Below are 24,119 nucleotides of genomic sequence, written 5' to 3'. Positions count from 1 at the left end.
GACTTTGGGGAGTATGCTTTAAATGTGTAATTGTATGACATGTAAAGTATATAACGTTGGCTATTCACTGCATGACTGTTTCACTTTATCAAAGAACCTCACTGCAACTGAGTAAAGTATGAATGTGTACTGAGTAAAGTATGAATGTATACTGAGTAAAGTATAAATGTATACTGAGTAAAGTATGAATGTATATATTAAACCACTCCCATTCAAGTAGACGTCAATGAACAATGAGCGTTCAAGTAAGCATTGCACCATAGCATAGAGACAGGGTTCAAATGGTTAACGTATGACTGTGCTTCAAACAGTGTGCACTACACAGTGTACTATCGAACTGCTAGTATGTAACTGTACTATGTAACTGTACTATGTAACTGCTAGTATGTAACTGTACTATGTAACTGCTAGTATGTAACTGTACTATGTAACAGTACTATGTAACTGTACTATGTAACTGTAGTATGTAACTGCTAGTATGTAACTGCTAGTATGTAACTGTACTATGTAACTGTACTATGTAACTGTAGTATGTAACTGCTAGTGTGTAACTGCTAGTATGTAACTGTACTATGTAACTGTACTATGTAACTGTACTATGTAACTGTAGTATGTAACTGCTAGTGTGTAACTGCTAGTATGTAACTGTACTATGTAACTACTAGTATGTAACTGTTAGTGTGTACCTGCTAGTACGTAACTGCTAGTACGTAACTGCTAGTACGTAACTGCTAGTTTGTAACTGTACTATGTAACTGCTAGTAAGAAACTGCTAGTATGTAACTGCTAGTATGTAACTGTACTATGTAACCACTAGTATGTAACTGTACTATGTAACTGCTAGTAAGTAACTGCTAGTACGTAACTGCTAGTATGTAACTGTACTATGTAACCACTAGTATGTAACTGTACTATGTAACTGCTAGTATGTAACTGTACTATGTAACAGTACTATGTAACAGTACTATGTAACTGTACTATGTAACTGCTAGTATGTAACTGTACTATGTAACTGTACTATGTAACTGCTAGTATGTAACTGCTAGTATGTAACTGTACTATGTAACTGTACTATGTAACTGTACTATGTAACTGCTAGTGTGTAACTGCTAGTGTGTAACTGCTAGTATGTAACTGCTAGTATGTAACTGCTAGTATGTAACTACTAGTATGTAACTGTTAGTGTGTACCTGCTAGTACGTAACTGCTAGTACGTAACTGCTAGTATGTAACTGCTAGTATGTAACTGTACTATGTATCTGCTAGTATGTAAATGTACTATGTAAATGTACTATGTAACTGCTAGCATGTAACTGTACTATGTAACTGCTAGTATGTAACTGTACTATGTAACTGCTAGTATATAACTGTACTATGTAACTGTACTATCGAACTGCTAGTATGTAACTGTACTATGTAACTGTACTATGTAACTGCTAGTATGTAACTGTACTATGTAACTGCTAGTATGTAACTGTACTATGTAACAGTACTATGTAACTGTACTATGTAACTGTAGTATGTAACTGCTAGTATGTAACTGTACTATGTAACTGTACTATGTAACTGTAGTATGTAACTGCTAGTGTGTAACTGCTAGTATGTAACTGTACTATGTAACTGTACTATGTAACTGTACTATGTAACTGTAGTATGTAACTGCTAGTGTGTAACTGCTAGTGTGTAACTGCTAGTACGTAACTGCTAGTACGTAACTGCTAGTACGTAACTGCTAGTTTGTAACTGTACTATGTAACTGCTAGTAAGAAACTGCTAGTATGTAACTGCTAGTATGTAACTGTACAATGTAACCACTAGTATGTAACTGTACTATGTAACTGCTAGTAAGTAACTGCTAGTACGTAACTGCTAGTATGTAACTGTACTATGTAACCACTAGTATGTAACTGTACTATGTAACTGCTAGTATGTAACAGTACTATGTAACAGTACTATGTAAATGTACTATGTAACTGCTAGTATGTAACTGTACTATGTAACTGTACTATGTAACTGCTAGTATGTAACTGCTAGTATGTAACTGTACTATGTAACTGTACTATGTAACTGTACTATGTAACTGTACTATGTAACTGTACTATGTAACTGCTAGTGTGTAACTGCTAGTACGTAACTGCTAGTACGTAACTGCTAGTATGTAACTGCTAGTATGTAACTGTACTATGTATCTGCTAGTATGTAAATGTACTATGTAAATGTACTATGTAACTGCTAGCATGTAACTGTACTATGTAACTGCTAGTATGTAACTGTACTATGTAACTGCTAGTATGTAACTGTACTATGTAACTGTACTATGTAACTGCTAGTATGTAACTGTACTATGTAAATGTACTATGTAACTGCTAGTATGTAAATGTACTATGTAACTGCTAGTATGTAACTGCTAGTTTGTAACTGTACTATGTAACTGCTAGTATGTAACTGCTACTATGTAACTGTACTATGTAACTGCTAGTTTGTAAATGTACTATGTAACTGTACTATGTAACTGCTCGTATGTAACTGCTCGTATGTAACTGTACTATGTAACCGCTAGTATGTAACTGTACTATGTAAATGTACTATGTAACTGCTAGTATGTAAATGTTCTATGTAACTGCTAGTATGTAACTGTACTATGTAATGCTAGTATGTAACTGCTAGTATGTAACAGTACTATGTAAATGTACTATGTAACTGCTAGTATGTAAATGTATTATGTAACTGCTAGTATGTAACTGTACTATGTAATGCTAGTATGTAACTGCTAGTATGTAACTGTACTATGTAACTACTCATATGTAACTGTACTATGTAACTGCTAGTATGTAACTGCTAGTATGTAACTGTCCTATGTAACCGCTAGTATGTAACTGTACTATGTAACTGTACTATGTAACTGCTCGTATGTAACTGCTCGTATGTAACTGTACTATGTAACCGCTAGTATGTAACTGTACTATGTAAATGTACTATGTAACTGCTAGTATGTAAATGTTCTATGTAACTGCTAGTATGTAACTGTACTATGTAATGCTAGTATGTAACTGCTAGTATGTAACAGTACTATGTAAATGTACTATGTAACTGCTAGTATGTAAATGTATTATGTAACTGCTAGAATGTAACTGTACTATGTAACTACTAGTGTTTAACTGCTAGTGTGTAACTGCTAGTGTGTAACTGCTAGTGTGTAACTGCTAGTGTGTAACTGCTAGTGTGTAACTGCTAGTGTGTAACTTTACTATGTAACTGCTAGTATGTAACTACTTGTATGTAACTGTACTATGTAACTGCTGGTATTTAACTGCTGGTATGTAAATGTACTATGAAACTGCTAGTATGTAACTGTACTATGTAACTGCTAGTATGTAACTGTACTATGTAACTGCTCGTATGTAACTGTACTATGTAACTGTCCTATGTAACCGCTAGTATGTAACTGTACTCTGTAACTGTACTATGTAACTACTAGTATGTAACTGTACTATGTAACTGCTAGTATGTAACTGTACTATGTAACTGCTAGTATGTAAATGTACTATGTAACTGCTAGTATGTAACTGTACTATGTAACTGTCCTATGTACCCGCTAGTATGTAACTGTACTATGTAACTGTACTATGTAACTGCTCGTATGTAACTGTACTATGTAACTGTACTATGTAACCGCTAGTATGTAACTGTACTATGTAAATGTACTATGTAACTGCTAGTATGTAAATGTAATATGTAACTGCTAGTATGTAACTGTACTATGTAATGCTAGTATGTAACTGCTAGTATGTAACAGTACTATGTAAATGTACTATGTAACTGCTAGTATGTAAATGTACTATGTAACTGCTAGAATGTAACTGTACTATGTAACTACTAGTGTTTAACTGCTAGTGTGTAACTGCTAGTGTGTAACTGCTAGTGTGTAACTGCTAGTGTGTAACTTTACTATGTAACTGCTAGTATGTAACTACTTGTATGTAACTGTACTATGTAACTGCTGGTATTTAACTGCTGGTATGTAAATGTACTATGAAGCTGCTAGTATGTAACTGTACTATGTAACTGCTAGTATGTAACTGTACTATGTAACTGCTCGTATGTAACTGTACTATGTAACTGTCCTATGTAACCGCTAGAATGTAACTGTACTATGTAACTGTACTATGTAACTGCTAGTATGTAACTGCTAGAATGTAACTGGACTATGTAACTGCACTATGTAACTGCTAGTAAGTAACTGTACTATGTAACTGCTAGTATGTAACTGTACTATGTAACTGCTCGTATGTAACTGTACTATGTTACTGTCCTATGTAACCGCTAGTATGTAACTGTACTCTGTAACTGTACTATGTAACTGCTAGTATGTAACTACTAGTATGTAACTGTACTATGTAACTGCTAGTATGTAACTGTACTATGTAACTGCTAGTATGTAAATGTACTATGTAACTGCTAGTATGTAACTGTACTATGTCACTGCTCGTATGTAACTGTACTATGTAACTGTACTATGTAACTGTCCTATGTAACTGTCCTATGTAACCGCTAGTATGTAAATGTACTATATAACTGCTAGTATGTAAATGTACTATGTAACTGCTAGTATGAAACGGTACTATGTAACTGCTAGTATGTAACTGCTAGTGTGTAACTGCTAGTGTGTAACTGCTAGTATGTAACTGCTGGTATTTAAATGTACTAAGTAACTGCTCGTATGTAACTGTACTATGTCACTGTCCTATGTAACCGCTAGTATGTAACTGCTAGTATGTAACTGTACTATGTAACTGCTAGTATGTAAATGTACTATGTAACTGCTAGTATGTAACTGTACTATGTAACTGCTAGTATGTAACTGTACTATGTAACTGCTAGTATGTAAATGTACTATGTAACTGCTAGTATGTAACTGTACTATGTAACTGCTAGTATGTAACTGTACTATGTAACTGCTAGTATGTAAATGTACTATGTAACTGCTAGTATGTAAATGTACTATGTAACTGCTAGTATGAAACTATACTATGTAACTGCTAGTATGTAACTGCTAGTGTGTAACTGCTAGTGTGTAACTGCTAGTATGTAACTGCTGGTATTTAAATGTACTAAGTAACTGCTCGTATGTAACTGTACTATGTCACTGTCCTATGTAACTGCTAGTATGTAACTGTACTATGTAACTGCTAGTATGTAACTGTACTATGTAACTGTACTATGTAACTGTACTATGTAACTGTACTATGTAACTGCACTATGTAACTGTACTATGTAACCGCCAGTATGTAACTGTACTATGTAACTGCTAGTTTGTAACTGCTACTATGTAACTGTACTATCTAACTGCTAGTATGTAACTGCTGGTATGTAACTACTAGTAAGTAATTGTACTATGTAACTGCTAGTATGTAACTGCTACTGTGTAACTTTACTATGTAACTGCTAGTATGTAACTGCTAGTATGTAACTGTACTATGTAACTGCTAGTATGTAACTGTCCTATGTAACCGCTAGTATGTAACTGTACTATGTAATTGCTAGTTTGTAACTGCTACTATGTAACTGTACTATGTAACTGCTAGTATGTAACTGCTAGTATGTAACTGTACTATGTAACTGTACTATGTAACTGTACTATGTAACTGCTAGTATGTAACTGCTAGTATGTAACTGCTAGTTTGTAACTGCTAGTATGTAACTGCTAGTATGTAACTGTACTATCTAACTGCTAGTATGTAACTGTACTATGTAACTGCTAGTATGTAACTGTACTATGTAACTGTGCTATGTAACTGCTAGTATGAAGCTGTACTATGTAACTGCTAGTATGTAACTGTACTATGTAACTGCTAGTATGTAACTGTACTATGTAACTGCTAGTTGTAACTGTACTATGTAACTGCTAGTATGTAACTGTACTATTTAACTGTACTATGTAACTGTATTATCTAACTGCTAGTATGTAACTGTACTATGTAACTGTACTATATAACTGTATTATCTAACTGCTAGTATGTAACTGTACTATGTAACTGCTAGTATGTAACTGTACTATGTAACTGCTAGTATGTAACTGCTAGTGTGTAACTGCTAGTGTGTAACTGCAAGTATGTAACTGTACTATGTAACTGCTACTATGTAACTGCTACTATGTAACTGCTACTATGTAACTGCTACTATGTAACTGCTACTATGTAACTGCTACTATGTAACTGCTACTATGTAACTGCTAGTATGTAACTGCACTATGTAACTGCACTATGTAACTGTACTATGTAACTGCTAGTATGTAACTGTACTATGTAACTGCTGATGTGTAACTGCTAGTATGTAACTGCTAGTATGTAACTGTACTATGTAACTGCTAGTATGTAACCGCTAGTATGTAACCGCTAGTATGTAACCGCTAGTATGTAACTGTACTATGTAACCTCTAGTATGTAACTGTACTATGTAACCACTAGTGTGTAACTGTACTATGTAACCGCTAGTATGTAACTGTACTATGTAACCGCTAGCATGTAACTGTACTATGTAACTGCTAGTATGTAACTGCAGTATGTAACTGTACTATGTAACTGCTAGTATGTAACTGTACTATGTAACTGTACTATGTAACTGCTACTATGTAATTGCTACTATGTAACTGCTACTATGTAACTGTACTATGTAACTGCTAGTATGTAACTGTACTATGTAACTGCTAGTATGTAACTGTACTATGTAACTGCTGATGTGTAACTGCTAGTATGTAACCGCTAGTATGTAACTGTACTATGTAACCGCTAGTATGTAACTGTACTATGTAACCACTAGTATGTAACTGTACTATGTAACCGCTAGTATGTAACTGTACTATGTAACTGTACTATGTAACTGTACTATGTAACTGCTGGTATGTAACTGCTAGTATATAACTGTACTATGTAACTGCTAGTATGTAACTGTACTATGTAACTGCTAGTATGTAAATGTACTATGTAACTGCTAGTATGTAAATGTACTATGTAACTGCTAGTATGAAACTATACTATGTAACTGCTAGTATGTAACTGCTAGTGTGTAACTGCTAGTGTGTAACTGCTAGTATGTAACTGCTAGTATGTAACTGCTGGTATTTAAATGTACTAAGTAACTGCTCGTATGTAACTGTACTATGTCACTGTCCTATGTAACTGCTAGTATGTAACTGCTAGTATGTAACTGTACTATGTAACTGCTAGTATGTAACTGTACTATGTAACTGTACTATGTAACTGTACTATGTAACTGCACTATGTAACTGCACTATGTAACTGCACTATGTAACTGTACTATGTAACCGCCAGTATGTAACTGTACTATGTAACTGTACTATCTAACTGCTAGTATGTAACTGCTGGTATGTAACTGCTAGTAAGTAATTGTACTATGTAACTGCTAGTATGTAACTGCTACTGTGTAACTTTACTATGTAACTGCTAGTATGTAACTGCTAGTATGTAACTGTACTATGTAACTGCTAGTATGTAACTGTCCTATGTAACCGCTAGTATGTAACTGTACTATGTAATTGCTAGTTTGTAACTGCTACTATGTAACTGTACTATGTAACTGCTAGTATGTAACTGCTAGTATGTAACTGTACTATGTAACTGTACTATGTAACTGTACTATGTAACTGTACTATGTAACTGCTAGTATGTAACTGCTAGTATGTAACTGCTAGTTTGTAACTGCTAGTATGTAACTGCTAGTATGTAACTGTACTATCTAACTGCTAGTATGTAACTGTACTATGTAACTGCTAGTATGTAACTGTACTATGTAACTGTGCTATGTAACTGCTAGTATGAAGCTGTACTATGTAACTGCTAGTATGTAACTGTACTATGTAACTGCTAGTATGTAACTGTACTATGTAACTGCTAGTTGTAACTGTACTATGTAACTGCTAGTATGTAATTGTACTATGTAACTGCTAGTATGTAACTGTACTATGTAACTGCTAGTTGTAACTGTACTATGTAACTGCTAGTGTGTAACTGTACTATGTAATTGCTACTATGTAACTGCTACTATGTAACTGTTAGTATGTAACTGTACTATTTAACTGTACTATGTAACTGTATTATCTAACTGCTAGTATGTAACTGTACTATGTAACTGTACTATATAACTGTATTATCTAACTGCTAGTATGTAACTGTACTATGTAACTGCTAGTATGTAACTGTACTATGTAACTGCTAGTATGTAACTGCTAGTGTGTAACTGCTAGTGTGTAACTGCAAGTATGTAACTGTACTATGTCATTGCTACTATGTAATTGCTACTATGTAACTGCTACTATGTAACTGCTACTATGTAACTGCTACTATGTAACTGCTACTATGTAACTGTACTATGTAACTGCTGATGTGTAACTGCTAGTATGTAACTGCTAGTATGTAACTGTACTATGTAACTGCTAGTATGTAACCGCTAGTATGTAACCGCTAGTATGTAACCGCTAGTATGTAACTGTACTATGTAACCTCTAGTATGTAACTGTACTATGTAACCACTAGTATGTAACTGTACTATGTAACCGCTAGTATGTAACTGTACTATGTAACCACTAGCATGTAACTGTACTATGTAACTGCTAGTATGTAACTGCAGTATGTAACTGTACTATGTAACTGCTAGTATGTAACTGTACTATGTAACTGCTGATGTGTAACTGCTAGTATGTAACTGCTAGTATGTAACTGTACTATGTAACTGCTAGTATGTAACCGCTAGTATGTAACCGCTAGTATGTAACCGCTAGTATGTAACTGTACTATGTAACCTCTAGTATGTAACTGTACTATGTAACCACTAGTATGTAACTGTACTATGTAACCGCTAGTATGTAACTGTACTATGTAACCACTAGCATGTAACTGTACTATGTAACTGCTAGTATGTAACTGCAGTATGTAACTGTACTATGTAACTGCTAGTATGTAACTGTACTATGTAAGTGTACTATGTAACTGCTACTATGTAATTGCTACTATGTAACTGCTACTATGTAACTGTACTATGTAACTGCTAGTATGTAACTGTACTATGTAACTGCTAGTATGTAACTGTACTATGTAACTGCTGATGTGTAACTGCTAGTATGTAACCGCTAGTATGTAACTGTACTATGTAACCGCTAGTATGTAACTGTACTATGTAACCACTAGTATGTAACTGTACTATGTAACCGCTAGTATGTAACTGTACTATGTAACCACTAGTATGTAACTGTACTATGTAACTGCTAGTATGTAACTGTACTATGTAACTGCTAGTATGTAACTGTACTATGTAACTGCTGATGTGTAACTGCTAGTATGTAACCGCTAGTATGTAACTGTACTATGTAACCGCTAGTATGTAACTGTACTATGTAACCACTAGTATGTAACTGTACTATGTAACCACTAGTATGTAACTGTACTATGTAACTGTACTATGTAACTGTACTATGTAACTGCTGGTATGTAACTGCTAGTATATAACTGCTAGTATGTAACTGTACTATGTAACTGCTAGTATGTAACTGCTAGCATGTAACTGCTAGTATGTAACCGCTAGTATGTAACTGTACTATGTAACCACTAGTATGTAACTGTACTATGTAACTGTACTATGTAACTGTACTATGTAACTGCTGGTATGTAACTGCTAGTATATAACTGCTAGTATGTAACTGTACTATGTAACTGCTAGTATGTAACTGCTAGCATGTAACTGCTAGTATGTAACTGCTAGTATGTAACTGTACTATGTAACTGCTAGTATGTAACTGTACTATGTAACTGCTAGTATGTAACTGCTAGTATGTAACTGCTAGTATGTAACTGCTAGTATGTAACTGCTAGTATGTAACTGTACTATGTAACTGCTAGTATGTAATTGCTACTATGTAACTGCTAGTATGTAAATGTACTATGTAACTGCTAGTATGTAACTGCTAGTATGTAACTGCTAGTATGTAACTGCTAGTATGTAACTATACTATGTAACTGCTAGGACGTAACTGCTAGTATGTAACTGCTACGCAACTGTACTATGCAACTGTACTATGAAACTGCTAGGACGTAACTGCTACGCAACTGTACTATGCAACTGTACTATGCAACTGTTCTATGCAACCGCTAGTATGTAACCGCTAGTAGAACCAGGCCAGGGGGAATTAAAGCGGTGTGTGGGTGGAGGGTGGATGTCCAGACAGACTGCTAAGGTCCTTAAGCGTCACTTGTCGCCGCGCTGCTGTGCTGTGATGTGCTGTTTGTTGCTACTTGGCTACCTGCCAAACCTTACGGTTGTTACTTATAAAAAACCGTTGAATCAATCTTAATTTAAACACATTTTACCAACGTCTTAGTAAAAAAAAAAAATCCATTCATTCAACTTTTCACCCTGGACGCTTAATCTGGACATGGTTCTACAGGACCTCCACCAGCCGAAGCTAAGTAGTAACATTAACACTATGCCATCTAATTGCAGTCGCTGTACTCATAATATACAGGAAAACTATTGCCTTATGGTGAGGTTAGCCGTGCTGCAAGCCCAGCTTCAGATGCAATCGTTAGGCAAAGGCAATTTAAATGTAGGAAAGGATGAAACAGCGTCTGTCCCACCAGTAAGTACAGATAATTCCCCTCGCACAGTCCCCGCAGCCGTCAATTTTCTCAAGGCTTCTGGAAAGAAATGCTGTTGGCATGCTCAACCGGTGCCGCTCATTCAGCTGACAGAAACTTTCAACCAGTTCTCCTCATTAAGCAACGAGTCGGAGTCAGAGGCCGAGCCTTCTCAGGTCTCTCCTCCACCTGATACGGGGTCTGATTCACCGAAGCCTCCCACCATTAGCTCGGACAAATTGAAAACCCTAGTCACTGGCAACTCCATTACCCGCAATATTAGACTTAAAAAGAATCATCCAGCGATCATACACTGTTTACCAGGGGGCAGGGCTATCAACGTAAAGGCTAATCTGAAGATGGTGCTGGCTAAGGCAAAAACTGGCGAGTGTAGAGAGTATAGGGATATTGTTATCCACGTCGGCACCAACGATGTTAGGATGAAACAGTCAGAGGTCACCAAGAGCAACATAGCTTCAGCGTGTAAAATAGCTAGAAAGATGTGTCGGCATCGAGTAATTCCTCTGGCCCCCTCCCAGTTAGGGCGAGTGATGAGCTCTACAGCAGAGTCTCACAACTCAATCGCTGGTTGAAAACTGTTTACTGCCCCTCCCAAAAGATAGAATCTGTAAATAATTGGCCCTCTTTCTGGGACTCACCCACAAACAGGACCAAGTCTGGCCTGCTGAGGAGTGACTGACTCCATCCTAGCTGGAGGGGTGCTCTCATCTTATCTACCAACATAGACAGGGCTCTAACTCCTCTAGCTCCACAATGAGATAGGGTGCAGGCCAGGCAGCAGGCTGTTAGCCAGCCTGCCAGCTTAGTGGAGTCTGCCACTAGCACAGTCAGTGTAGTCAGCTCAGCTATCCCTATTGAGACCGTGTCTGTGCCTCGATCTAGGTTGAGCAAAACTAAACATGGCGGTGTTCACCTTAGCAATTTCACTGGAATAAAGACCTCCTCCATTCCTGTCATTATTGAAAGAGATTGTGATATCTCACATCTCAAAATAGGGCTATTTAATGTTAGATACCTCACTTCCAAGGCAGTTATGGTCAATGACCTAATCACTGATCATAATCTTGATGTGATTGGCCTGACTAAAACATGGCTTAAGCCTGATGAATTTACTGTGTTAAATGAGTCCTCTCCTCCTGGTTACACTAGTGACCATATCCCCCGCGCATCCCACAAAGGTGGAGGTGTTGCTAACATTTATGACAGCAAATGTCAATTTACCCCACAAAAAAATGACTGCGTTTTCGTCTTTTGAGCTTCTAGTCATGAAATCTATGCAGCCTACTCAATCACTTTTTATAGCTGCTGTTTACAAGCCTCCTGGGCCTCACTGAGTTCCCTGAATTCCTATCGGACCTTGTAGTCATGGCAGATAATATTTAATCTTCACATGGAAAAGTCCACAGACCCACACAGTGAGTTTTGTCCAACATGTCTCCGGCCCTACTCATTGCCACAGTCATACCCTGGATCTAGTTTTGTCCCGTGGAATGAATATTGTGGATCTAAATGTTTTTCCTCATAATCCTGGACTATCAAACCACCATCATATTACGTTTGCACTTGCAACAAATAATCTGCTCTGACCCCAACCAAGGATCATCAAAAGCTGTGCTATAAATTCTCGGACAACCCAAAGATTCCTAGAGGCCCTTCCAGACTCCCTCCACCTACTCAAGGACGTTGGAGTACAAAAATCAGTTAACGACCTGAGGATCTAAATTTAACCTTGCGTAATACCATAGATGCAGTCGCACCCCTAAAAACAAAAAATATTTGTCACAAGAAACTAGCTCCCTGGTATACAGAGAATACCAGAGCCCTGAAGCAAGCTTCCAGAAAATTGGAACGGAAATGGCGTTCCACCAAACTGGAAGTCTTCCTACTAGCTTGGAAAGAAAGTACAGTGCAATTTTGAAGATCCCTCACTGCTGCTCGATCATCCTATTTTTTCAACCTAATTGAGGAGAATAAGAACAATCCAAAATGTATATTTGATACTGTCGCAAAGCTAACTAAAAAGCAGCATTCCCCAAGAGAGGATGCCTTTCACTTCAGCAGTGATGAATTCATGAATTTCTTTGACGAAAAGATCATGATCATTAGAAAGCAAATTACGGACTCCTCTTTGAATCTGCGTATTTCTCCAAAGCTCAGCGGTCCTGAGTCTGCACAAAATTGCCAGGACCAACTAAACTACTGAAAGAGCTACTTCCTGTCGGTTCCCTATCCACTGGATGTTTACTAAACTCACTAAAAGTGGCAGTAATTAAGCCTCACTTGACCCAGAAAATGTAAAAAACTAAAAATCGGCCTATATCGAATCTCCCATTCCAATCAAAATGTTTAGAAAAAGCTGTTGTGCAGCAACTCACTGCCTTCCTGAATACAAACAATGTATACGAAACGCTTCAGTCTCATTTTAAACCCCATCATAGCACTGAGACTGCTCTTGTGAAGGTGGTAAATTACCTTTTAATGGCGTCAGACCAAGGCTCTGCATCTGTCCTCGTGCTCCTAGACCTTAGTGCTGCTTTTGACACCATTGATCACCACATTCTTTTGGAGAGATTGGAAACCTTAATTGGTTTACACTGACAAGTTCTTGCCTGGTTTAGATCATATTTGTCCCGTGCTAGCCTCTCTACACTGGCTTCTTCCTGTTAAGGCTAGGGCTGCTTTTAAGGTTTTAGTGCTAACCTACAAAGCATTACATGGGCTTGCTCCTACGTATCTCTCCAATTTGGTCCTGCCCTACATACCTACATGTACACTACGGTCACAAGACGCAGGCCTCCTTATTGTCCCTAGAATTTCTAAGAAAACAGCTGGAGGCAGGGCTTTCTTCTATATAGCTCCAGTTTTATGGAATGGTCTACCTATCCATGTGAGAGATGCAAAATCTTTAAGTCTTTACTGAAGACTCATCTCTTCAGTAGGTCCTATGATTGAGTGTAGTCTGGCCCAGGGGTGCGAAGGTGAACGGAAAGGCACTGGAGCGACACACCGCCCTTGCTGTCTCTGCCTGGCCGGTTCCCGTCTCTCCATTGGGATTTCTCTGCCTCTGACCCTATTACAGGGGCTGAGTCACTGGCTTACCGGTGCTTTCCATGCCGTCCCTAGGAGGGGTGCGTCACTTGAGTGGGTTGAGTCACTGACGTGATCTTCCTGTCCGGTTTGTCGCCCCCTCTGGCTCGTGCAGTGGAGGAGATCTTCGTGGGCTATACTCAGCCTTGTCTCAGGGTAGTAGGTTGGTGGTTGATATCGGTTGATATCCCTCTGGTGGTGTGGAGGCTGTGCTTGGCAAAGTGGGTGGGGTTATATCCTGCCTGGTTGGCCCTGTCTGGGGATATCGTCGGACGGGGCCACAGTGACTCCCGACCCCCATCTCAGCCTCCAGTATCTATACTGCAATAGTCTATGTGTCGGGGGGCTAGGGTCAGTCTGTTATATCTGGTGTTATTCTCCTGTCTTATCCGGTGTCCTGTGTGAATGTAAGTATGCTCCCTCTAATTCTCTCTCTCTCCCTCCCCTCCCGAGGACCTGAGCCCTAGGACCATGCCTCAGGACTACCTGGCCTGATGACTCCTTGCTGTCCCCAGTCCACCTGGTCGTGCTGCTGCTCCAGTTTCAACTCTTCTGCCTGCGGCTATGGAACCCTGACCTGTTTATCGGACGTGCTACCTTGTCCCAGACCTGCTGTTTTCAACTCTCTCTACCGCACCTGCCATTTCAACCTCTAAATGCCCGGCTATGAAAAGCCAAGTGACATTTACTCCTGATGTACTGACCTGTTGCAACCTCTATAACCACTGTGATTATTATTTGACACTGCTGGTCATCTCTGGCCTTAAAGGCCATGTACTGTTATAATCTACACCGAGCACAGCCAGAAGGGGACTGGCCACCCCTCAGAGCCTGGTTCCTCTCTAGGTTTCTGCCTTTCAAGGGAGTTTTTCCTAGCCACCGTGCTTCTACATCTGCATTACTTGCTGTTTGGGGTTTTAGGCTGGGGCTGATTTGCCACAGTCAATTTTATTGATTGATAAGGCCCGATGGGCGGAACGTGATATCCATCCATGAGAACGTAACTCAGACATTCGCATGGATCACATGGCAGGCTTCTCTGTGTATCGGCAGGACAGAGCAGCTACGTCTGGTAAGACAAGGGGCGGGGTGTGTATCTATTTATCGATAACAGCTGGTGCGCGATGTCTAATATTAAAGAAGTCTCAAGGTATTGCTCGCCTGAGGTAGAGTATCTCATGATAAGCTGTGATACGTACATTTCCCAACCAGAAGCCATGGATTACAGGCAACATCCGCACCGAGCTAAAGGCTAGAGTTGCCGCTTTCAAGGAGCGGGACAATAATCCTGACACTTATAAGAAATCCTGCTATGCCCTCAGACGAACCATAAAACAGGCAAAGCGTCAATACAGGACTGAGATTGAATCCTACTACACTGGCTCTGATGCTCGTCGGATGTGTCAGGGCTTGAAAAATATTACAGACTAAAAAGGGAAACCCAGCCGCGAGCTTCCCAGTGATGCGAGCCTTACATACAAGCTAAATACCTTTTATGCTCGCTTCGAGGCAAGCAACACTGAAGCATGAATGATAGCACCAGCTGTTCCGGACGACTGTGTGATCACGCTCTCCATAGCCAATGTGAGCAAGACCTTTAAACATGTCAACATTCACAAAGCCGCGGGGCCAGACGGATTAACAGGACGTGTACTCAAAGCATGCGCGGACCAACTGGCAAGTGTCTTCACTGACATTTTCAACCTCTCCCTGACCGAGTCTGTAATACCAACATGTTTCAAGCAGACCACCATAGTCCCTGTGCCCAAGAAAGCGAAGGTAAACTGCCTAAATGATTACTGCCCGTAGCCATCACGTCGGTAGCCATGAAGTGCTTTGAAAGGATGGCCATGGCTCACATCAACAGCATCATGCCGGAAACCCTAGAACCACTCCAATTCGCATACCGCTCCAACAGATCCACAGATGACTCAATCGCACTCCACACTGCCCTTTCCCACCTGGACAAAAGGAACACCTATGTGAGAATGTTGTTCATTAACTACAGCTCAGCGTTCAACACCATAGCGACCACAAAGCTCATCACTAAGCAAAGGACCATGGGACTAAACACCTCCCTCTGCAGCTGGATCCTGGACTTCCTGACGGGCCACCCCCAGGTGGTAAAGGTAGGCAACAATACATCTGCCACGCTGATCCTCAACACTGGGGCCCCTCAGGGGTGTGTGCTTAGTCCCCTCCTATACTCCCTGTTCACCCACAACTGCGTTCCAAGCACGACTCCAACATCATCATTAAGTTTGCTGACGACACAACAGTGGTAGGCCTGATCACCGACAACGATGAGACAGCCTATAGGGAGGAGGTCAGAGACCTGGCAGTGTGGTGCCAGGACAACAACCTCTCCCTCAATGTGAGTAAGACAAAGGAGCTGATCGTGGACTATAGGAAAAGGGAGGGCCGAACAGGCCCCCATTAACATCGACGGTGCTGAAGTGGAGCGGGTCGAGAGTTTCAAGTTCCTTGGTGTCCACATCACCAACAAACTATCATGGTCCAAACACACCAAGACAGTTGTGAAGAGGGCACGACAACACGTTTTCCCCCTCAGGAGACTGAAAAGATTTGGCATGGGTCCCCAGATCCTCAAAAAGTTATACAGCTGCCATCCAGGACCTATATACTAGGCGGTGTCAGAGGAAGGCCCAAAAAATTGTCAAAGACAGTCACCCAAGTCATAGAATGTTCTCTCTGCTACCTCACGGCAAGCGGTACCAGAGAGCTAAGTCTAGGACCGAAAGGTTCCTTAACAGGTTCTACCCCACCCCCAGCCCCCATTTTGTTTTTACACTGCTGCTACTCACTGTTTATTATCTATACATAGTCACTTTACAAATGACCTTGACTAACCGGTACCCCTGCACATCGACTCGGTACCGGTACCCCCTGTATATAGTCTCGTTATTGTTATGTAATTTTCTTGTGTTACTTTTTTTTTTTATTTTATTATTTTACTTTTGTTTATTTAGTAAATATTTTCTTAACTCTATTTCTTGAACTCCATTGTTGGTTAACGGCTTGTAAGTAAGCATTTCACGGTAAGGTCTACACCTGTTGTATTCGGCGCATGTGACAAATAAAATCTGATTTGATTTGATTAGTATTTAACTGCTACTATGTAACTGCTAGTATGTAACTGCTACTATGTAACTGCTACTATGTAACTGCTACTATGTAACTGCTAGTATGTAACTGCTACTATGTAACTGCTACTATGTAACTGCTACTATGTAACTGTACTATGTAACTGTACTATGTAACTGTACTATGTAACTGCTACTATGTAACTGCTACTATGTAACTGCTACTATGTAACTGTACTATGTAACTGCTAGTATGTAACTGTACTATGTAACTGCTACTATGTAACTGCTACTATGTAACTGCTAGTATGTAACTGTACTATGTAACTGCTACTATGTAACTGCTACTATGTAACTGCTAGTATGTAACTGTACAACACTATACTGTATACATGGAGAAAGGGCCTTCTCCCACTTCCATGGTGTGTGTGTGTGTGTGCTCGCGTCTGCATCCGTGCGCGTCTTGGCACTCACCAGCACACTTGGTCTTGGCCCTCAGGGGGGGTCCTGGGGCCCCCGTTCCTCCGTCCAGGGGCCGGGTGAGCAGCACGCTGATCTCGTACTCAGTGTCGGGGTCCAGGTGGCCGATCTTGTGCGTGGTCTTGTCCACGGGCTGGTTGTCGATGAGGCTGCCCGACACCGTGCGGTACTCTACCTCCCGCTCCACGATGGGCCCGTCACCGTTGATGGAGTTGGCGTTGAGCTGGATCCACAGGTAGGTGGCGCCCACAGCAGTGAGCTGGGGCGGAGCGATGGGCACCGGGGGCTCTGGGGGACAAGAGGAAGAGATGAGTGTTAGATAAGAAGTCTTAAATGGTCATTTCAATTGGTGGATAAATACTGAGTTTATCTACCAAATGTTAATTCTTTGTAATATAATAATTATCTTATCCCCAGAGACACTTTATAATAATTCCCTAGGGGCTGTCATTGATATGGTCCCACAAACTGATATTACATTGATGTTATATTGCAAAATATCTGTTCTGTTTCTTGATGAAGGGAGATGGCAAATAGCTCTCTGCGCTAAACCTGCAGAGTGTGTAGAGAAACACACTAAAACTATGCAAATACTACTGGTTCACTCTGCAAACAGAGCAGAACAGAGAGAAACATTCTCAATTACACTCAACCTGAGTCTGTAGAGAAATAGAAAGCATGTTAGCATGATATCGGCGTCTTAAATCTTAAGTAGGAGCAATTAAGTGATTGTGGTGTCGGTGCCTCTCACAAAGCCGGGAGTTCCGGGCTGAGGCAGAGAGCACGGCGAAACAAGGGGAGGTAATGAGTTAAACTAATTAATTTCCTGACCTTCGCTAATAGAACAGCTGACCTGAATCCATTACCCATCAGCCCCACTGGTCCTGCTCCTTTTCTCATGTGACCCATTTCAACAATCTCCCTCTCCTCTACCCAGCTCTCTCTCCGTCTTCCTGAAGAGACCTCTGAGGAGGATCCACTGTACCAAGCCCAGTCTATCGTGTTCAATCGCCAACGATAAGACAATGAGCCAATTCCTGTCCATTGTGAGGGTGAATGTTTTGTCTATTGTTCTATTAGGGTCAGGTTTTTTTGTCAGGTCTAGTGAGTGACTGACTCAACTTCCATGGACCTGTGACGCTGTCCTACATCTATGACTATTAAGCACGTCAGCGTCTCAGGTCTAAACACAGCCCAGTGTTGGCCTTTGAAGTTTGATATTGCCCCTCTCTCTCCCTCTGATCTTGCGTGATGAGTGTCTCACAAAAATGGGACTGTCAATCCTTCTGAGTCACACACGCAACCCCCCCCCCAACACTTAGCCTATAATTAGTACTTACCCTGATGATAGCCTGTCCGACAGGCCAGCCAGGTGTCATGGTGAGACCAAGTCTGGGAACTCGGGTGCATTTACTAACTGTATAGATAAGACTTGGATATCAGTGACTAATGTCCCTGTGAGGATTTGATCTCAGAAAGACTGAAAAGTCTGGTTGAGTTATCCAGATTTCCTTTCCAATAACACTGTTCTTTATACAGGAAGTACATATGAGGAGTGAGGACATACACCTTCAGTTTACTGAATATACAGTATATTAGGACGTTGCTTTCATACAATACTGAAACATCATGATTTCCAGGAGTTCTCCGGTGGGAAGAAAAACAGGACCTCGGAGCGTTGTCGCCGCCTTCGAAGGTGTGTGTAGTTCACACACACACACACACACACACACACACACACACACCATGGCCTCTGATATCGATTGGAACCAGTGAGAATACCAATTACTGGTTAAGTAATGGCTCATCTGTCTTCCTGTCAGCCTGGCCTCATAACCTGTCCCTTTTCCGTGAGATGGAAAATACAGAATGCCTGCCCAGGGGCTGTATGTATCAAGCGTCTCACAGTAGCAGTGCTGATCTAGGACCATTTGTAACTTTACGTTCTAAATGAATGAGATGGACAAGGGGACCTGATCCTACATCAGAACTGCTACTATGAGACGCTGTGTGAAATACGTCCCTAGACCTCTGTCTGTAATGTGTCCACTGGGGTTGAAGTCTGACTCAGGACTGTGTTTTATAGACTTCAGATATACACTGCTCAAAAAAAAAAAAAGGGAACACTTAAACAACACATCCTAGATCTGAATGAATGAAATAATCTTATTAAATACTTTTTTCTTTACATAGTTGAATGTGCTGACAACAAAATCACACAAAAATTATCAATGGAAATCAAATGTATCAACCCATGGTGGTCTGGATTTGGAGTCACCCTCAAAATTAAAGTGGAAAACCACACTACAGGCTGATCCAACTTTGATTTAATGTCCTTAAAACAAGTCAAAATGAGGCTCAGTAGTGTGTGTGGCCTCCACGTGTCTGTATGACCTCCCTACAACGCCTGGGCATGCTCCTGATGAGGTGGCGGATGGTCTCCTGAGGGATCTCCTCCCAGACCTGGACTAAAGCATCCGCCAACTCCTGGACAGTCTGTGGTACAACGTGGCGTTGGTGGATGGAGCGAGACATGATGTCCCAGATGTGCTCAATTGGATTCAGGTCTGGGGAACGGGCGGGCCAGTCCATAGCATCAATGCCTTCCTCTTGCAGGAACTGCTGACACACTCCAGCCACATGAGGTCTAGCATTGTCTTGCATTAGGAGGAACCCAGGGCCAACCACACCAGCATATGGTCTCACAAGGGGTCTGAGGATCTCATCTCGGTACCTAATGGCAGTCAGGCTACCTCTGGCGAGCACATGGAGGGCTGTGCGGCCCCCCAAAGAAATGCCACCCCACACCATGACTGACCCACCGCCAAACCGGTCATGCTGGAGGATGTTGCAGGCAGCAGAACATTCTCCACGGCGTCTCCAGACTCTGTCACGTCTGTCACGTGCTCAGTGTGAACCTGCTTTCATGTGTGAAGAGCACAGGGCGCCAGTGGCAAATTTGCCAATCTTGGTGTTCTCTGGCAAATGCCAAACGTCCTGCACGGTGTTGGGCTGTAAGCACAACCCCCACCTGTGGACGTCGGGCCCTCATACCACCCTCATGGAGTCTGTTTCTGACCGTTTGAGCAGACACATGCACATTTGTGGCCTGCTGGAGGTCATTTTGCAGGGCTCTGGCAGTGCTCCTCCTGCTCCTCCTTGCACAAAGGCGGAGGTAGCGGTCCTGCTGCTGGGTTGTTGCCCTCCTACGGCCTCCTCCACGTCTCCTGATGTACTGGCCTGTCTCCTGGTAGCGCCTCCATGCTCTGGACACTACGCTGACAGACACAGCAAACCTTCTTGCCACAGCTCGCATTGATGTGCCATCCTGGAGGAGCTGCACTACCTGAGCCACTTGTGTGGGTTGTAGACTCCGTCTCATGCTACCACTAGAGTGAAAGCACCGCCAGCATTCAAAAGTGACCAAAACATCAGCCAGGAAGCATAGGAACTGAGAAGTGGTCTGTGGTCACCACCTGCAAAACCAGTCCTTTATTGGGGGTGTCTTGCTAATTGCCTATAATTTCCACCTGTTGTCTATTCCATTTGCACAACAGCATGTGAAATTTATTGTCAATCAGTGTTGCTTCCTAAGTGGACAGTTTGATTTCACAGAAGTGTGATTGACTTGGAGTTACATTGTGTTGTTTAAGTGTTCCCTTTATTTTTTTGAGCAGTGTATTATACACACTGGAGTCAATGTAAGTGTCATTATTGGAAACCCTCCCAGGAAAGTAGATTGTTGTGGGTCGTGTGGTGGCATCGGTCAAGCTAAATTCTCTCGTTCTCTCTTCCCTCTCGCTCTCTCGATGATGGCCCCAGGAGTTACCCAGCAGTCTCAGGACATCTCTCACAGCATGTGACAGACCAGACAGACGTCATGGTCGCCCGCTTGTTGACCCTCCCTGCATCTCATACCCCTTCCTCTTCCGTTTTCTCTGTTTACATCACTCTATACATATAATACCTGGGTTTACATAGTCTTTATTTTCTTTCAAATACTTTAAACGTTTCATTGAGCCTGCCTGGAATGCCAGCAGGGTTTGCACTTGAGGTACTATTGTATTGGTCCCATTGCGCCAGTCACCAGACAAGCCCAGGTATTTTTACAAAGACAACACATTTGAATCCAGGTCTGTTACATATAGACCAGGGGTAGCTAGGCAACTAGATTCAGCAGCGGGACGATATTTGTCGGAGTGAATGGTCAGGGTGTCGGAAAATAATTATAATAATTTGTACACTGCAAATTGTCCACAACTAAGAGCAAAAAGAGATTGTATTTGAAAATAAAAATGATTTCATACCTTGATAAAAAAAATATCACATTGCTTTTATTTGAGGGAATACTTGGGAACAGATTTTTCCCCCCCATGAACGTTTTTAAAGAAATGCCGACTCCTGATATAGAGCATAGATGTACAATTCATTCTATTTTGATGGTAGAGACCAGCCACTCAGACAAAGGTTGCCTGGATGATTTAACCGTCTTTCTTTGGCAGTCAAGACAGCTGTCCTGATCCCTGGTGTACCGACTGATGTATCTGTTGTAAGACAGAAAACAGGTGTAGACACTCACACGCCAAATAAAAACATCTTACTGTCTCTAGAAGCAGAGAGAGAGAGAACAGAGAGAGAGAGAGAGAGCGCGATGCCAACTCATCGTCGCCTCAGATTAACTTTGAGATGAAGTGACAGTTCAATTTGGCTGTGGGGCGGAGTTAGACGACGGGGCTTGTAAGGTGTTCTAGCAGGGGCTCGGGTGGCGAGACGAGTCTCCATCTCCGCTCAGCCGATACCACATCATCTCTGTCATTTTGTTTGGGTTGTGGGGAGGAAGAGAAATAAGACATCAGGTCCTTCAACGGCTTCGGGAGGGCCCGGCAATGGGAAAACAAAAAAAGTTGGAGCCATATCGTACTGTCAGGCCTCGCTCCCTTTCCCCTCCACGTGGGTATCGACCATCAGTAATGACTAAACAGCATACAGCGCTGGGGCTGAGGGTGACATTACAGACATCACCAATCTGTATGGTGAGAGTACTTGTTTTCTTTCAAACACTGAGCATTTGATTGAGTCTGTCGAGAGTGCCGGAGGGGCATAGTTTGCACTTTTGGGACTATCCTGCTGACTCCATTGGGCCAGGCAAGCGTAATCAATTGCAGCTGAGGTATAAACAAAACAAATAGTATTTGAGCCAAATTCTGGAGGAGTGATATCCCCATCGTCACCACATTGCCCAACAATTAAAAGGGACTTCATATATATTTACAGTTGAACTACAAGTCACCCATTTATAGTTGAACTACAAGTCACCAATTTATAGTTGAACTACAAGTCACACTTTACAGTTGAACTACAAGTCCCACGTAATCAACAACCTAGAGGTCATAAAAGAGTGCCCCTTGTTCAAAGACCCAGCTCAAGGCAGCGAGCGAGCCACGTGTGGTCGCCGTGTGGTTGTTGTGGCGCTCAGCTGTCGCCGTGGCGCTGGATGGCTGCATGTAGCCATAAGCGCTGAGTAAGCAAGCAGCGAGCCATGTGGACTGGACTGGAGAGGCACTATGAACTAAACACAGCTGTGCCTTTAGATAGCACCTGCTGCTAGCCACACCCTCCCAGTGGTCACAGGGCCCTACCCTAAACAGACTATATATAGAGTGTTACTGGCTGGTCGGTCCCCGTACAACCCAACCCCTAAGCCCGCACAGTTCCCCAGATGACTTCCAACTGGTCCCTGTCCCATGGGCTGTGGAAGCTCATGTACACTCTCCTTCTGGGTCCCATTATGAGTGTGGTGAAGTGATTATGGTTCAATATTTGGAGAGGGGTTAGAAAATGGAGTCAGAGAGATGTTGGACGTTCTGTGAGCACGCTTGTCGTTGCTAGTGTGGCAGTGCTAGCCATGCACACCTTGGAAAGACTGGGTGTCGAGGGAGGAGGACATGGTACGTTAAGCCTGTAGCAATTATTATTATTATTTTTTTACATCTGTGAGATTGACAAACAGTCGTTATAACTCCAGGCAGTGATATTACTACTAAATGGTTCAAGAAAGGGAGCTTTTGTTCATCCTATCAGATCATATAATGTCCTCTACCTGGCAGTAGGTAGAGTACCAGGTGGATAATATATCCTATCAGATCATATAATGTCCTCTACCTGGCAGTAGTTGTATAGTAATGTCCCTCCCTGGGAACTGATGGGCCATGTGGGCGTTTAACAATACAATGTGAATGATTTATAACCCCAGCCATTCCTCTACATGCCTCAGGTCAGCCTTGTTAACCTCAGGCTCAGTCCTATATGCCCACAGCTGGGTTTGTATTTGTTAGGGATGTGAGAAGAGCGGCCATCGTACGTTCCTCTACACAACCAGATTTACTATGGCACAGCAACGTGCCAAGGCTCATTTGCATTGACAGGCCAGTTTATTAGGTACACCCATCTAGTACCTGGTCAGATCCCCCCTTTGCCTCCAGAACAGCCTGAATTCATCGGGGAATGGAGGCGTTGCTCAATTGGTATCAAGAGACCTAACACCATTACACCACTGCCACCAGCCTGTATCGTTGACACCAGACAGGATGGGGCCATATACTCATGCTGCTTATGCCAAATCCTGACTCTGCCATCAGCATGACGTAACAGGGAATGGGATTCGTCAGACCAGGCAATGTTTTTCCACTCCTTAATTGTCCAGTGTTGGTGATCGTGTGCCCACTGGAGACGCTGATAGGAGTGGAACCCGGTATGGTCGTCTGCTGCAATAGCCCATCCG

General features: G+C 41.7%; 1 protein-coding gene across 1 annotated transcript in view; it reads right to left on the bottom strand.

Moving 5' to 3' along the window:
* Nucleotides 1-24,119, bottom strand: part of LOC311109258 (receptor-type tyrosine-protein phosphatase mu) — a gene marked incomplete at its 5' end in the record, with an annotated part of 292,145 nt that overhangs the window by 149,500 nt on the left and 118,526 nt on the right. The window contains one exon of the mRNA XM_084152095.1: nucleotides 17,333-17,626. Coding sequence (XP_084008221.1) covers nucleotides 17,333-17,626 — 294 coding nt within the window. The remainder of the gene's footprint in view (nucleotides 1-17,332; nucleotides 17,627-24,119) is intronic.

The sequence above is a fragment of the Coregonus lavaretus genome (genome assembly GCF_964263955.1).
Source record: "Coregonus lavaretus genome assembly, chromosome: 34".
NCBI classification, from domain to species: domain Eukaryota; kingdom Metazoa; phylum Chordata; class Actinopteri; order Salmoniformes; family Salmonidae; genus Coregonus; species Coregonus lavaretus.
This window is presented reverse-complemented; position numbering and strand designations above follow the sequence as displayed.